This window comes from Gopherus flavomarginatus, chromosome 3 (assembly GCF_025201925.1).
Source record: "Gopherus flavomarginatus isolate rGopFla2 chromosome 3, rGopFla2.mat.asm, whole genome shotgun sequence".
Taxonomy (NCBI): Eukaryota; Metazoa; Chordata; order Testudines; family Testudinidae; genus Gopherus; species Gopherus flavomarginatus.
Window position 1 is genome coordinate 155,491,438 of NC_066619.1, and position 17,633 is coordinate 155,509,070.

General features: G+C 41.4%; 1 protein-coding gene across 4 annotated transcripts; it reads left to right on the forward strand.

Moving 5' to 3' along the window:
- Window positions 1-2,413: 2,413 nt before the first annotated feature.
- On the forward strand, window positions 2,414-11,053 carry CCNG2 (cyclin G2). Of its 4 annotated transcripts, XR_007773319.1 has the most exons (9): window positions 2,498-2,590; window positions 3,685-3,862; window positions 4,650-4,787; window positions 5,713-5,963; window positions 6,137-6,215; window positions 6,300-6,398; window positions 7,416-7,621; window positions 8,316-8,418; window positions 9,489-9,584. XR_007773319.1 is itself a non-coding variant. In XM_050945208.1 (8 exons), the coding sequence occupies exons 2-8, from the start codon at window positions 3,725-3,727 to the stop codon at window positions 9,616-9,618; spliced, it is 1,041 nt and encodes a 346-aa protein (XP_050801165.1). In that variant the 5' UTR covers window positions 2,414-2,590; the 3' UTR covers window positions 9,619-11,053. The 4 variants fall into 4 exon arrangements, 3 of the variants coding, with proteins under 3 accessions (XP_050801165.1, XP_050801163.1, XP_050801164.1); XM_050945208.1 differs by lacking the exon at window positions 8,316-8,418 and having other exon boundaries at window positions 2,414-2,590; window positions 3,725-3,862; window positions 9,489-11,053; XM_050945206.1 differs by lacking the exon at window positions 8,316-8,418 and having other exon boundaries at window positions 9,489-11,053.
- Window positions 11,054-17,633: the final 6,580 nt, after the last annotated feature.

Consider the following 17,633-nt stretch of genomic DNA (forward strand, 5'->3'; position numbering starts at 1 on the left):
AGTGGTAAGGACTATATGAGTACCTATATAGACACATTGGCAGAGCAATACGGGGAAGTTTGCGGTCCAGCTGACTGTCTTGTGGAGTAGAAAAGGCTTTGTTTTCTGAACCTGGCAAACTTCATAAACACTAGCATAATTTTAGCTATTGGTTAAAACCATTTCCTTTCTGCTTGCTAATCTTGTCTCCACTCTGCCACCTCCGCCTCAAAGCTGTACACTCAGGTGTTTGGCAGTGCCTGTAAATAACATGCTATGGCAAGATGCATAGGAACAGTGATGCCAATGCTCATGATATTAGGTTTGTCTTAAAGTCCCAGCTCCCGAATTCATGTGACTATGACATCTCAACTTTCATTTAAAAATTGTTTTTTCCAGCCCTTTTGGTGGCACAGAAAAGCTTGAAAACACAAACCCTAATGGCTCCAACACTGGAAGACAAACAAAAATGTTATTTTTAAACCAATCTCATGATTTTTTGGGGCCTGACTCATAATTTTTTAACATGTGGCATTGGTGTTATTGAACCACATAGAATAACAACACAGGGAGGGTGGATAAGTCTTAAGTGTCCTGCAACCATGTTGAGGGAGAGATGGGGGTGCTGGAACAATTTCTATAGGGTGGGTGCTGAGAGCCATTGAACCAACTGTAAACCCTATATATGGTGGAAACCGTTTCAAGTCAGGGGGTGCTGCAACACCCCTAGTTCCAGCACCTCTGGGGAGAGATGTTTTGGAGGGAGAAGGTAAGTTTCCCCAAAGGGTTGTGGGTTAATGGTGCTGGCATGCAGTGTTATTTGGGGGAAAATGTGGGTGCTGTCTCTGACTTTACGCCCGACAGGTGTGCATGTAGGGATGGGTGACAGTGAATCCTGTTTCAGAGTAGCAATTCTGTTTGTCTGTATCTGCAAAAAGAACAGGAGTACTTGTGGCACCTTAGAGACTAACAAATTTATTTGAGCATAAGCTTTCGTGAGCACTCAGGCCTTGTCTACACTAAAAATGCTCTACCAGTATAGCTACAGCGTCAGATTCCACCCCCTAGTGTAGACACAGCTTACACCAACATGTAGCGTTTTTCCTGCTGGTAGAGTAACACCATCTTCCCGAACAAGATTAGCTATGCGATGGGGGCACCCTCCTGTTGGTATGGCAGTGCCTACGTTAGGGATGTTGCTGGCATAGCTGCTTCTACACTGGGCATGTTGCCACTGGGGGTGTTGTTGGCACAGCTCTGTCTACACTGGGGGTGTGCTCGGCACAGCTCTGTCTAAGCCATGGCGCAATGGCGGCGGCAGGGCTGTGGCTGCATCGGGGGTGTGTATAACCTGTGACAGCAGCAGGGCTGTGTCATGTAGCGTGGCCTGGTCTCAGTGGTTTGGGTCATGGCTGTAGTGCCGGGCTGGAGCTGCCTGATGGCCACTGTGGGCTTCCTGTCCCTCAGCTGCACCAGGGACCAGCCCAGGACTCAGCAGGGACCTGCCCAAATGGGCCTGATCCTGCAAAGGCGGGAGCTGGGGTCACTCTGCACTTGTCTGGCTTGGGCCCCAGTGGGGCTCCCGGCAGCGATTCAGTGGGAGCTGGGCCCCGTGCAGGATCGGGCCCATGGAAACCAACGGCACAACAGTCAGTGCCCTCGTAGGACGCAGGATCAGGCCCTGCATTGGTAGGGGGAGAGACGCCAGGGGGCATAACTCCTTCCCTCACCGCAGTGCGCCCCCGCCTCGCGGCCGCGCGCACCAGTTGCTAAGGCCTGGAACCGGAGGTGTGTCCGTGTGTGTCCCCGGCTGGCCAATCGCAGGCAGCTGTCGTTACTCCCGACCAATCTCAGACTCGGAACAATAACAACATCGAGAAGGAAGGAGGGGGACGACTCTATCCAATCAGCGAGCAGGACTCACGGACCAATCAGCGCGGAGGGCGATTTGGGCGGACTTTTCAAAACGCAAAATATCTCGGGTCCCTTTAAAAGTGTGATTCGACTTAGTTTCCGTCTCCTTCCGCGTCCCCACTTTTGTAAACACCCGGAGAAAGCTCGCTGCCAGGGAGGGAGTGGTGTGTATCCGGGCGCTTCCTAGGGACAGCTGATAGCCTAATTGAGCGCGGTGGTTTCCCTCTCGCCCTTTTTGTCTACGACTCTCCTGGGGAACTCTTTAACCGCCTCCTCCCCTGTCTGATATTTCACCGGCCGGATCTGCCCGAGATCATTCCGCAGCGAACATCTGCGGCTCCGGAGAAACAAAAACAAGGGCGTGTGGGCGGGGCGGGTCACGTGACGAGGCCGAGCCGGGGGGACGGAGAGCGAGACAGCCGAGCCGCCTCCATTTTGCTGTGGCCTCAGTTGCCCTTCGCTCGGCGCCCGCGGGGGAGGCGGCGGCGATGGCGCTGGCGCTGGCGCTGGCGCTGCTGCCCGTGCAGTGAGCGCGGGGCGGGGGGGCCGCGGCCGCCTGGATGCGGGGCCGGGATCGGGGCCGCTGCGCGATTCTGCGGTGACAAGAGGCTGGAATCGCCCCTGCCCCGATCTCCGCTTCACCCCCCGCCCCCTGGGCCCGCTTCTCCGGCGGGGGGAGGGACAGCGCTGCCGAGAGGTAGGGGCCGCCCCGAGAGCCGCGGGGGGCTGGAGCTGGTGGGGGGAGCCGTTAGTCCGATGGGGCCGGTGGGGGCTGGGAGCCGTCGGGCTTTGGGGGGCAGAGAAGGGGGGGAGCTGTCCGGCTGGGGGGGCAGAGAAGGGGGGGAGTTGGGCGCAGTCGCTGGGGAGAGAAGGGGGGAGCCGTTGGTGCTGGGGGGAGGGGGCTGTTCTCTCTCGGCTGGTTCCCGGAGCTTGGTGTTGCGCCCCCTCCCCGCTTACATGACGTGTCTGAGAACTGGTGGCCCCCTAGTCGGGACCCCTTTGTGCGGGGCACTGTGCGAAGGCAGAGCTCTCTGCCCCAGTGCCTCCTGCCCCACAGCTGGGTCTCGCCTTTTTAGGGCTGCTGACCAACCTCTCTTTGTTTTGTTTTGTTTCTCTTTCTCTCTCCTCTCCCGGTGATAAGTTTCAGTTGTTGAACAAAGACCACTCCCCCCCCTCACCAGGAATGGTGGTGGGTGAATGGTGATTGAAATGTCTGAAGAACCTGATCGCTTCTGTGCACTGATTCAGTGGCTTCTCAAACATATCTAGATTAGATGGAGAGAGTCTGGCAAAAATTAAACCTTCAGATGTTTTGAGCAGAGAGTGGCCAGAAGCCATTTCTCCAACCATCTAACCGAAATCCCGTGTGATTCATTTCTGGAAGGCATTGAACTGTTGCTGCTGAACCTCTCTCTCCAGTATTGTTTTCTTTAATAACAAGTCAGGCCAGAGCTCTCCCTGGGTCTGTGTAGGACACAACACCGCACACCCAACAGCAATTGCCAAATCCACCCACACTGTCACAGGAGAGGACTCATGCCTCTTCTCTCCCCTCCCTATTCAGGGTGGGAAGCATATATCACCATCTTCTCCGAATTCATCCCAGTCTCCTTTCCCCGTGGAAGGGTAGCACTAAGTACACCATGCTAAGCCTTTTCTGGAGTAAAGACAGAATGTTTCATTGTTAAGACAAGGAGAATAAGTGTTGCTAAAGTTGGACTCAGAATGTTTCACACTGATATTTGAGTCTGTAGATCCTGTCCGACTCCCATTGTCTTAATTTTCATTCAGTGGCACGCTACCAAATACTGAGATTTGTTTTCCTAATAAGATGAAGGATTTGGGGGCTGAAGAACAAATGAGCAATGAAGCTTTCTGGCTGTTCAAGCAGTTAAATCTACATTTGGAGCAAGAATGGAAATTTCAGCCTAGGGAGAAGGGGCTGAGCCTGATTGAGCGCACGGCTGAGGTGAGGAGCAGGAGGAGAGCTTTGGCTCTAGGGGTGGAAGAGTTAATTATTCATGGGATTGAGCCATTGCAATAAGAACTTGCTGTGTCAATATCAAAAGCTCTACTGTAGTTTGACACTAGGGAATTGTACATGAAACTAAATAGTAAAGGGATGCTGTTAGTTCAAATTTAAAACACAATTTAGGTTTTATAGAAACAAACTTACAGGAAACTGAATATCTGTAGAAACACTTGTCTTTTAAAAATCCTATTATAATTTTTTTCTATATAAACATCCTTTTTATGTTTTTGTGAAGGTATTTTAATTAAAATAAATGTATATCTTATATGCCATGAACTGTCTTTAAATTTCAACACTTAAATCCACTAGATATTTTAATTAATAGAACTAGTTTAAAAAAATAAGGTGAGTTTTGTATCTGCATCTGATCTGTAAAAATGGTCTACAGATGTCAAGCAGATAGCTGTAGATTTGCAGGGCTTGTTCTGGTTATATACATTTTGGTAACAATTGTCTTTTAAAAACAAATGCATGTTATAAATGTGGTTATACTGGATTTTGCACTAAGTTGACTTAGAAGGTCTGGCCTTCAGTCCAAACACTGTGGGTTTGTTGTGAGGCTTGGTAGGATAACTTAGCCCTTGTTTGGTAAATTAAAAAATCCACTGTTTTCACAACGTACTTCTTTTAAGAGAATATTCGCCATCTGCTTGCCTACTTCTAAGACAGATGACATTGCATGATATAGTGTTGTTAAATGCTGATTTTACTAATTTAATTGCAGAATGAAAACACTTTATGTCCAAGACTAAGGAATGCCAAGGTTGAAGATCTATGGAGTCTGACCAGTTTTTTTGGATTTACAACTGAAACGTTTGTCCTGGCTGTCAACATTCTGGACAGATTCTTGGCTCTTATGAAGGTATCTTGAGTGGGGAAGAAGTATTATTATTATGGCAAAGATCCTTATGTTGAATATGTGCGCTTCCAGTTCAGTTTTACATTAGCAACATCCTGTGATAGCTCCTACTTCCTAGTTCAGAACTATGTATGTCACTTCATGACCGATAAGATTCTCAGAGTGACTATCAAATATTTATATGGTATCATAACTTTGCACGTAACTCTGCATAGGTAAACAAAAAAATAGAGTTCAGGTTCTTGCCCTTAAAGCCTATAATGTTCATCCAATAAGATGTCACAATATTTTGCCAACTAATCTTAGGGTATTGAGAAATGTGTATCACTATGGCCAATCTAGGTGTAGTATTGTTAATGTATAGTCCAGTGGAACTCCTTCAAGGGTGCTCAGCTATGGAATTGTTCCCCCCATGGCCTCTGGAAGTTGTGCATTTCAAGATTTGCATTAGTGAACTTTTTTTTTTTTTCCTAACACTTTATTTTTTTTGTTATACTGACAGCATTTTGCTGGTACCTTTCTAGAGAAACTACCATGACAAAGTGCATTTTTTATATATTTTTATGTATATAAATTGCAAATTCTTTTGGGCAGGACTGTCATGTATGTTTGTACAATACCCAGCTAAACAGGGGATTTGACTTAGACAGGCATCATGTACCAGTAAATGCAGTCTAAACCTTTTACTTAATGTTTATATTGTAGTAGTGCATAGACGTCTCAACCAGGCTAAATCCCTGTTTAGCTGGGTGTTGTACAAACATACATGACAGTCCTGCCCAAAAGAATTTGCAGCCTAAAACATGAAATGCTTTGTTTAACTGTAAAGGTTGTGTGGCTTTTAAACGTGGTACTTCCATAGTAACATCATGTGGGTCACTAGGTCATCACAGGTGTAACAATTGATATAAGTTTTTTTCTCTTTCAGGTGAAACCTAAGCATCTGTCTTGCATTGGAGTCTGTTGTTTTCAACTGTCTGCCCAAATCATTGAAGAGGAATGCAATATTCCGTCCACTCATGATGTCATCCGGATTAGCCAATGTAAATGCACTGTTTCTGACCTGAAACGGATGGAAAAAATAATTTCAGAAAAACTGCACTTTGAATTTAAAGCTACTACTGCCTTAACCTTTTTGCACTTGTACCATACTATTGTACTCTGTCATACCTCAGAAAGGTAAGTGTAGTTATAGATCATATACCATATCTGCAATGATCTGTTATGGTTATAAGACCCTTTTTCCCCTTTTAGAAGTCTCATTAAATCAAATTCTGACATTAGCTTAAAAATAACTATATTTTAATCTTAGTTTTTACCTGAGTACAAATGTTCTCTTTTATTATTTGTAGGAAAGAAGTACTGAACCTTGACAAATTGGAAGCACAGCTGAAAGCTTGCAACTGCCGATTAGTCTTCTCTAAAGCAAAAGTATGTACATTTAAATTGTTTTGCTTAGTAATTCATAACCGGATTTTGATTTGTGTATGCTGAGTGTGGTTTTTGTACTTCCAGCCATCCATATTGGCCTTGTGTCTTCTCACTCTGGAAGTTCAGACTTTAAAATCCATTGAGCTGTTTGAAATTGTTCTGCGTGTTCAAAAGCATTCAAAGGTAAACTCTTTTTTCAGTGGTTTGTTTACCTCTTGGCATTAGCACTGGATAATGAAGTATAACTTTCCCAACTATGGGCATCCTGAACACAACCATAAGATGTTGGATAATTCCAGCACCCTTCCCCTTGGCGTCTTGAGGTGTAAAACATACCATACCACTAAGACAAAATTACATGGGTACACTTTTTGCGCTTTCTTCTTTACCAAGAAGCAATCTGATAGCAGGGTCTTATTGGATGCTTATATGATTAAGAACCTGTTTCCTTCTTCATCTTATCTTAAAGGAAGTTCCCCAGTCATCCTGCTCCTTACATGAGAAGGGGCTTAAACATGACACTTAAAATGGGGTCTGTGTCAATATACCTGTTTAGTTTTTCTTACACTAAAGAAGTTTCATATAGGAAAAAGTGAAGAGTATGGTTTTAAAAGCATTAATGAAACCAGTATAGCTGTGTGCTTGTGTCTTAACTTTACGTGTACAATAAAACCAAGACTACAACAAGCAAATCTACCCAGATTTATTTAACCTGAAATGATGTGTTCCCAGCCCTGAAGGAATTATTTCATATTTCCTAGCTCTTAATAGTTTTGTCTGACATCCTTCATAAAAACATTGATGCTATACAATTTTAATATTCTTAGTACACATTAAATAGTATAACAGATAATTCTACTGTTTTGTTACTTTGTGAAAATCCAAAGATTCAGGGTGCTGAGTTATACTGGCATTCATTGTGTGTTATGAGGCAGGAACTAACTGGCTCATTTGCTTAAACCTGTCTTTAAGTTAAAGGCAACATGAATTTTATTTGAACTGTCCGCTTCATACTATATTGCACAAGATTGTCTTAGGCCATGCTAAAGGAGCTGAACTTGAAAAGTGAAAAAGACTGACTTTTTTTAGTCCATTACTTCAGCAGCATATCACTTGATTTACATGCCAACATGTTTATAAAGGTGAGGAGGACTCAATTCTGGACTGTCTGCAGTCTAATTAGATGTTTTTCTTTTTAAGATAAGTGACAGTGACTTACTCTACTGGCGAGAGTTGGTTTCAAAATGCCTAGCAGATTATTCTTCTCCTGAATGTTGCAAACCAGATCATAAGAAGTTGGTTTGGATTGTTTCAAGACGTACAGCCCAGAATCTACAAAATAGTTACTGCAGTGTTCCTGAGTTGCCAACTATACCAGAGGTTGGATGTTTCAATGAAAGTGAGACGTATGTAACATTCCTAGGGTGGTGGTTTTCACTGATTTGATAACTTCTGCAAGCTTTGTGGTGATACTTTAGTCATAAAAATAAATTTTGATTCAGTAGTTCTTATTTGCATGAGCAGTTTCCTAAGGAAGCGTAGTCTTTCTGGTTGCAGTCCAAACGGACTTAAATCTCCAAAGCTCTATATTGCTTGGGTAACTAGAAAATCACCTCAGTTTTCCCAAGCAGTTGAAGTCATGTGACATGATCTCACCTAGCAGCTCCCAGAAATTTAATTTTAAGGACTTCAAGCCAAATGTTCAATAAACAAGTAGTTTCATTGTTGCCGTTTTCTGGTCACTTTAGTCCATGTTTATTTTTGTTTCAACAGTTTCTTAAAGGACTGTAGCTAAGAAGTTAGCATGTTTGGGAACCAAATTTAAAATTTAAGGGAAGTTGAGGGGGAAGAGCAGATTTATCAGATGGCAGGTTGGTATCTATGAACAAAATAAGAAGAAAATAGCTGAGATGAAGAGAAGTAGCTTTATCGCAAGGAAGTTTAAACATGTTTGCAAGTAGTTTGTCTGTTAAGGAAGAGTTACATCAAAGGTAGTTTTATCAAAATTATCCAAAAACAATTTTCCTGTTACATATTTGTGAAGGAAGGTTACACATTGTTTACAAGAAATTTTTTGTTTCATTTTAATCATGTTTGCAGTAGTGCCTAAGAAGCACCATTGTGCAAACACAGTAGCACGCAGTCTCTGCTTTGAAGAACTTGCAATCTAAATCGACAAGACAGCTACAGCATGGGGGGAAAGGTATAACACCAGGGAACCGATAATGCTGAGCTCTTGTTGGAAACATAGTTGCCGTATGTCATGTTTGTTCCACAATTTTTTGGGAGTGTCTACTTAAAAAGGGATAAGCAAAATGGAAAGAAAAGGGAGATGGACATTGAGGGGAGCAGTGTAAGAAGGTAGGAGTGGCAGATGTCGAGTGAAACTGAGGTGAAGAGACTGAGGGAGAGGAAGGGACAGCGTTGGAGCAAACAGCCAATCGGCACAGGGCCAAGGAAGTCCAGTTAAAATTGTAGAAAGGTGTCTGAATGTGTGCCGGTCCCCGTTTGGCTGCTTCCGCAACTGCTCTTGCTGGCTGGAGTCTCTGGAGAAGTTTGGCTCCAAGGCCCCATGCTGGGGAGCCACCACCTGTGTCCTGGTTTCCCCAGAGTTTGTGAGGTTCCCCTGCACAGTTTTGGGTCCATGTAGTTGCTTATGGAAGTGATGTCCCCCCACTGCGCCTCATTTTACCAACTCTGCTGCCCCCTCCCCTAAGTGCAATAGTCCCTAACTAGGTGAGTTCTTTGCACAGCAGTATGATCCTACATCTGTTGACTTAAATGGCAGTTATATTAAACCTTTAGTAATCTGGATGGTTGTCAATACTAAGCATTTTAAAGAAACTAGTAGCGATGCCATTTCACACAACAGTGTAAACGTAGTGATAAGACATACAGTGCCTGTTTGTGTTTGCTAATAAGTGGTAGCATAATGATGCTAGTGGATTAAAAACTAGGTCCAGCCCTTGCTAATATGCTGCGATTTGAGCATTGGGAGCACAGTAACTAGTAATACAAGCTTTTTCTGATTTTGAAGTCTCTTTGCTGGTGGAATGAAATTCTGTAGAACTAGAAGTATGAAGAGCTTTTGAATTTCATTGGCACCTGACATTCCACAGCAACTCAATACCTTTGTAGGAACAAAATACTTCATAAGAAAATTGTGGGATCCAAAAAAAAAACAACAACAAAAAGAGCTTTGCTACTTTTGTGGCTGCTTGCGTAGTTGTCATGACTTGAGTAAATTACAAATAACTCTTCCTTCTCTTTTAGCGAAGACTCCTGTGAAGACATGAGCTGTGGAGAAGAAAGTCTTAGCAGTTCTCCTAGTGATCTAGAAGGCAACTTCTTCTTTGACCTCAAACCTGAATCTAAGTGGAAAGCTCTCAACTGTCAGTCTTAGTACAATTTGATTGCACTAGAGCACAGTTTTTAAATGTACCATAGGTTTTCTTGGCAATAATAGAGTAGGTAGTATCCAGGCAAGAGTTGCCATGGAATATCTACGTGCTTATAATGCTTGCCTTTTTTTTGAATTCTGATTTAAGCAGCCATTTAGGTACCCGTTCAGCAAAATACTTACACAGCCATAGTCCTGTTGAAGTGGACTACTCTTGTGAGTAAAATGATGCATGTGGACCAGTATCTTGCTGAATTCGGTCTAAAAGTATAATGGGCTAGTATTTCAAATGATAAAACTGCTTGGAGTGCACGCACAGTCTTCAAGAAAAGAGGTTGTATGTGCTCTATTGTACTCATTTCTTTTGGGGCAGGAAGTATTTTAACCAAAATTATATATTTTAATGGTGTACTCTGAGGATTTTAAAATCTTTGCTTTTTAAACTTCAGGAATCCTTGTATAATCAGGAGTATGCATGATCTATTTTGGGAGGAATATAGACTTAAATACCTTTAAACCCATTCATACGAATGATAATCTAGTATGTATGTGCCAGGGTTTATTTTAGTATTTTTCATTTTAAACTAATGCAGAATAAGCTTATGCTGAATTTCATAATATGAACTTCAGTGTTTAAAATTTTAATGTGAACAAGTCAATTCCTACTATTAGACTAGAAGTATTAACATATTAAATTTGATAAGTCAACATTCCTTGAAATATTTAACCCTTGTAGTTGATTTCAATATTCTTCTACTGTCAAATGACTAAATCCATGTTCAGACTGGTTTGCATGTTTATGTGAAAGCTGTTAGTGCAAGAGGAGTTGGTATTATGCAGAAATGTCAGGTTAATGTGAAGTTTGATAAAATGGTTGATATAATGGCAGAAACTTGGTAATTTTTTTTGCATTTTTGTTGAAGCACACAGATTAGTACGATTGCATTTCATTAGAGTATGGACAGCTAGGAAATGAGGAAATTCACTCTAGAGAATAACGGTAAATGTGTGGTAGTGCCAACATAAAAATGAAGGGGCAAAAAAATGACACGCTGAAGTTTAATGTTTGTAGAAGTAAACTTCTTTCTAGGATGTGCAGATGTGAATGGTGACATAAGTTCCTAAATGTTACATTCTTTCAGTTTTATAAACTTATACAAAAGTTTACAAAATGTATAAAAAAATGTAAATTTAAAAAATGTACAGAAAAATCTTAACTTTAAATGAACAAAAAGTACTGTATTTTTTTACTTTGTATATGTAACTTTCTGTAGGTAGCTTGCATGTGGATATTAATTTATTGTTTATTCTGTATGATACGAATACTGTCTATTGAAGTCTTGCTTTTTCTGCAGCAGGCCTCAACATCCAACAAGATATTTTCTGAATCCCAACCTACTGTTTTGCTTCATTTCAGAATAAAAATAAAGCAGTTGTATTTCTGTTTGTGTAAATCTACTGCGATCTAAGACTTATCAGTAAAGTTTTATCAGCTGCTCTATATACTGAAACGCTGTCTTGGTTTGAAACTTTTCTACATGGACTATTTTAAGGCTTTTCAGAAAAGATTTTGTCCTTTTATATCCTAGATTTTTATAGATTGGGTCTCCAGTAAGAACCTAGCTAACTAGACTTTTGATACAATTCATGAATCAAAACAGGTAACATACTAGAGAATTGTTTAAAAGATTTCTAAAATGGCCCTACATAGTGATTTTGCTTAACTAAGTTCTGATTTAATCACAGGGGGAAAACCCAACCTAAGAAAATTCCTGTCACAGATTGGCTTCTCCTTTGCCAAAGAAAACAAGATCAGCTAATTCCTCTTTGCTCAGTCTTTTTTCTTAATGTTTTTAGACTTTGTATACCATTACATAAGAACAGTCATATGGGGCCTGGTAGCCTGTCTTCTGACAGGGGTCAGTGTCATGTGCTTCAGAGGGAATGAATAGAACAGGACAATTATTGAGTGATCCCTCCCCCATTGTCCAGTCCCAGCTTCTGTCAGTCAGAGGCTTAGGGATGCCTGAGCATGGGGTTGCATCCATGGCCATCTTGGCTAATAGCAAGTGATGGACCTATCCTCCATGAATTTATCTACTTCTAGTTGCTGTCAGCCTACCACTATCACCACTGTATCTCGGAGTCCTGGAACTGACACTACTAATGTTCTAGATGGAATTGGACATTCTTTCCTAGCACTGTAACAATATCAACTTTACTATAGTTTCTGCAAGTTAACAGTATTAGGTTGTGATTACTGCTCTGTTCTAGGCTACTGGGTGACTTGACTGTTAGAGGGCTTATTCCTTCACCCTTCCACTTCCCTGGCCCTTGTGGGAAGAGACAGCAACAATACCCAAAGTCTGAAGGTGCAAACAATTAGATGTTTATTGGGGCGAACTTCCAGCAAGCTTAAATCCAAGTTCCTTTCTCCTTATTTTCAAATCCCAACTTCCTGTTTGCCCCTAATTTATATAATATTCTCAGCTATACCTTAATCATTTTACTGAAATTACCTAACCAATCCTAACATAATGTAACATGATTAGCTAACCAATTATATCTCACCACCTTCATTATACACCCAGCAAAATGAGTTACACTGCAGACAAACAATCACAGAACCAGACAGACCATGCAAATAAACAATAGCGAAGTGGGAACTCTGACAAAACAATACAGCAGTGAGGATTTCACAACTACATCTACAGACATAAGGGTTTCCCAACTATGTCTGTTGATAAGTGAGTTCTTAACAAACAGAAAACCATCAAACTAAATTTCCTTTCACATCTTCTAGGCTCTTCCCTTTATCTGGAGGTGATAGATCGGATCACCTTTCTAGCAGCTCTAGATTGCCTCATTGAAATGAGACTGGCTTGAAATGTGTGAGGACATGACCATACACTTTCCAGCTTATGGCTGCTCCCACTGCTTAGCCAAAGGCCTTAGCTTAAGAACAGGGCCTCAGACTATCACAGTGAGACTCATAGACTCTAGGACTGGAAGGGACCTCGAGAGGTCATCGAGTCCAGTCCCCTGCCCTCATGGCAGGACCAAATACTGTCTAGACCATCCCTAATAGACATTTATCTAACCTACTCTTAAATATCTCCAGAGATGGAGATTCCACAACTTCCCTAGGCAATCTATTCCAGTGTTTAACTACCCTGACAGTTAGGAACTTTTTCCTAATGTCCAACCTAAATCTCCCTCGCTGCAGTTTAAGCCCATTGCTTCTTGTTCTATCATTGGAGGCTAAGGTGAACAAGTTTTCTCCCTCCTCCTGATGACACCCTTTTAGATACCTGAAAACTGCTATCATATCCCCTCTCAGTCTTCTCTTTTCCAAACTAAACAAACCCAATTCCTTCAGCCTTCCTTCATAGGTCATGTTCTCAAGACCTTTAATCATTCTTGTTGCTCTTCTCTGGACCCTCTCCAATTTCTCCACATCTTTCTTGAAATGCGGTGCCCAGAACTGGACACAATACTCCAGTTGAGGCCTAACCAGCGCAGAGTAAAGCGGAAGAATGACTTCTCGTGTCTTGTTTACAACACACCTGTTAATGCACCCAGAATCACGTTTGCTTTTTTTGAAAGAGTATCACACTGTTGACTCATATTAAGTTTGTGGTCTACTATGACCCCTAGATCTCTTTCTGCCATACTCCTTCCTAGACAGTCTCTAGGGAAGGCCCTACACAGGCAGACAGTGATTTTGATTCTTTTTTACCTTTATAACTAGCTCAATGATAAACATATACCTAAATTCTTAAAGTATAGGCCTTTACAGACAGACCTGAATATCTATATCCTAACATTGACTTCTACACTAAGTTCCCTTTTCCCCTATCAGTCTGTTGTATATTCACACCACATGTCACTTAGCCTGTCTTCTGAACAGTGTGTTTAGATGGTTCTAGCATGAATTGCATAGGATGGCTGCTAGCCTATGTGCCTAAACCAAATTATTCAGAATATGGTAGCATTGTTGCATATGACTGTCTCATTTTCTACATTAAACATATTAAGACCTTGTCTTTCAATAACCTTCAACTCTTATCTTTAAACAGCTTTCCTAAAACTCAAGTTAAGTTTTGCTCTAACTCAAGGCCTTGCTTGGCATTGATGACAACTAGGCCACTGGCCTTCAACCAGAGGCAGCTAGACTGAACAGAAATCCATAGACTAACCCATGAAGTAAGTCTATTAGTTCATTCATATATGCTGTGAAAAAACCACCCCCAAGTTGCTACATTCTGTAGCCTCAGGTTCTTGGAATTTCAACAAAAATGGATTTTAAATTTGCTGTGCCCTCATTCTATAATCTTCTGAGTATGTGTGTGTGTGCAAAAAGGAATAGTTAAATAGCTAAAAATTACAGCATGAGCAGTAATTATGCTTACTGATGTCACAGGAGTGAAGTAGTGGTAAACAACTGTTTTGAGATGCTCAAAGTGTTGCATCTATTTGCAAGACTTCTCTAATGTTGAGAAGGCTGTCTACTGCTGTTTCTACTACCCAAGGGAGAAAGCTTTGTACTGAAAAAATGACATTTTTTGGATTTTTGAGAAATATGTCAATGGGGAACATGCTTTCACCTTTAGTGGTTGTGTTCAGGAATTAAATAGTTTGGGGAGGAAGTTAGAGGTTCATTTTATGACAAAATGGCAACTTCCTCAAGATCTCCTGACCTTACTTAATTCTGCAGTGAAGGATTTTAAATAGAATGAGTAATTTTACCGTTAGCAGCAAGACTTTCACATTGGAAAAATGTGACTTCTCCTATGGGATTGTGGTATAATTATATATGGATTGTCCTTGTAATGGAAAAGCTTTCACACCAAGTACTGTGACAATGTACCTCATTGGCATCAGCATTTCTCCCTTTGGCGGAGGGGGCCTGGAGTAAATCAGTCTGACTCTGGAGTGGGTTGTTGGTTTTTTTTGTTTTTTGTTTTGTTTTTTTAATATTCCTCTCTGGTTTATTTTTCAGTATTTACAAAGTGGACGTTCTGGTAGGCCCAAGTTGTTTCTTTTGTTTGGCTGAGAAATACTAACTCAAAGAGGGGATACCTTTCCCTGCCCATTCTCTGGGGTGTTGCCTTACTATGCTGGCTTCTGGGTGCCAGTCCTTCCTCAAACAGGAGTTAGCTTGGTTGCTTCCCCTATAAGAAAGGGATCAGACTTTTCTCCCTGCTGCAGCTTTTATCATTTCTTTTCTCTTCTCCCCCTCTGTCACCAAAAGAGGGGTTTGTAAAGATCATGGACAGCCCTTAATTGGACTCAGGTGGGCCTTGTTAACATGAGGTAACCTTTTCAGCTCATGGGGAAAATGGCCTTTGCTATTGTAAGGCTGATATATCTACATTCCACCACACTCTTATAGGGGTCAGGTGTGACTTTGTCACAGTATGGACACAGAGAAGTGCCAAAAAAGAAGATTGTTACTCTTTTATGTACTGAGAGGAGGAAGCCTTCTCAGCCTACCAGCCAGAAGCTTTAGTCAAGTTTGTTTAATATTAAACTGATTCTGAATATGAAAATGTTTTATTGTAGCTTTGCCTTACTGAAAAACTCATGGAAAGTAAAGGCACTTTTCTTAAACACAGAGTAGTGGTAGTTCTGAAAGTCAAGTTCTATTTGTCAAAAAATGTCTGAGGGTTCTGCTTTAATCGGTCTGCTTTAACCTTCTTTGTAGTAAGCATATCTAAGGATCAAGAGTAGGCAGTACAGTCCCTGTGCCCATTCAACCTCTGGTCTCCTGGCAGAGACACTTTATTGTGCTTGTATTAGGAACAGAACAGTTATTTTCTAGGCCCCGGGCAGAAACACAGCCTGTAGTTTCCTACTTCCTTTCTCCTAGCCCTGCTTTCATTGATTCAGATGAAAAGCTGTTTTGGGATAAGACCATCTTTTCTGGGTGTATGTACCCTGCCTAGCACAATAGGGTCCTGATCTCAGCTAGGGTTTCTAGCTTCTGCTGTTATACAAACAATGCTAATAATTTACTTGTGGAAATAGCTAGTGACCCCAGTCAGGGATCAGAGCCGTGTTGTGGTAGGCACTGTGTAACCACATGGAAAATGCTGGCCAGCCCCAAAGATCTTACAATCTAATTACAAGCCAAGGTATGACAAAAAAGGCCAAGTCTCCCAAGGTGATGTACAGCCCAGAGGGGAGCACTAATATTTGACCACCGTCTGAGGCAGATGTATGCAATCTTAGCCAGTAATCAGGGCTTAGAAGTGCACTGAGTGCATTAGAGGTAAGACTTGAATTTAAGGTCCCTGGTTCCAAGTTCAGTGGACATTCTCCAGAATATTTGGAGGGGGACTCTCCCTTGCCACTTCCGAATCGTTCCAGATTCACCCCCTATGTGTAACATTCCATGAAATCCAGTGCCCTTGAGAGCTGACTGTAACAGATTTTAAGTAACCACTCAAAAGGCCAGGAAAATGTGGCTGTCTAGGACAGGTGACGTTTAAGTGAAATAAGGGAAGGATTGGTTTGGCTTGTGACCTCTGAGTTTATGCCTTGTGTGTGTTATATGCATGTAATGCAAGAGACTGGGCAATGGAGGTGGAACATTCAGCAAATTAAAAGCAAACCCTACTGAGCATGCACAAATGGCATCGTTGTGTCTTATATTTAGCCAAATCTAAATAAGTTTTCAGAAATAGCAAAGGACATCTCTCTGACCCCAATCTCTTCCCTACTAAATTCAAGTGGTGACGCCAAGCCCCTGATAAGAGAAAAGCTATTCAAGAAAATGTTCAGACTATATAGTTGTATTTATTTAAAACACACTCATCAGATTACCATAACGAACTTCATTCTCAAACATGATTGCCCCCCAAAAAACCTATTCAGTCTTAAAAGAAAGTCACGAAAGACCCAAACCCTGACCTAACCCAGAGGCAAAGCACAGAAATCATGAGTCTGATCAGTTAAAATTTGTCAGCAAATAAAAATAGAGCCTTGTAATTCTAACCTTGCTTTGTGTGTTCCCAGTTAATAGTTTGAAGATAAGGAACAGAACCTAACTGAACTCTTTAAGGTTGGAGGCTCCAGAGTAGTTAGAGACAGTTTAATTTAGTGGAGGACTGTGAATGACACAAGTGCAAGAATTAAAGACTTTATTTTAAATAAAATAAGTTAAAGCAAACACACATTACAATATAACCAAATGTTGCATCGATACTCACATTCTAAGATGAAATGGTGCATGCAGGAGTATTCTGTCCCTGGGTGAGAAGAATGGGTATATAATCCTTTCTCTAACAGTACGTTGCTCATGGATGAGTGCGGTAATCTAAAATTAGCATATTACCCTTTGTATAATCACTTATAACACCCCTTAATTAGTTAGCATTTATATTTCCACTACCACTATTTTCTCCTTGGCTATTTAACGCTTAATGTCTTCTTAATTAACATCTGCGTACATGTTATTCCAATAACTATCAAAATCGATAACATTCACAGTTTGTCTGAAACCCTGGATAAAACCAAAAACATACTTACAAAATGGCCTGGGCTTATGTCCTAACTTATCTCTAACTTGCCTCTGAATTGTCTCACTTCACTGGTATCTGATTAGGCCTTAGCCCAAAAACCTCTTCTCTACTTACATTTCAGCAAATTTCTATTTAACATAAGCAAGCATCATCTCTGTAGGCTGCATAATGGAAAATGTTAGGCAGCCTTAACCAATGTGTCACTATTACTTCACCTATAAAACACACACACACACTGTAATATATCTAGTGTTATATATTGTACGCCTGGTATGTCACATTGCCTCATTTTGTGAGCCCATAAGATTGTATTACAATGCATATACTGAAAAGAGCAGGTTTCCATAGTAGCTGAATGAAATCAATTAAAATAAGCAATTAAAATTCTCATTCCACAGCAACTGAATTAAATCTATTAAAGTTATAACCAATTAAAATCTCATCCTTAGTGTTGCATAAATGCAGCATTTAGCTTGTTATGTGTAATGTTGC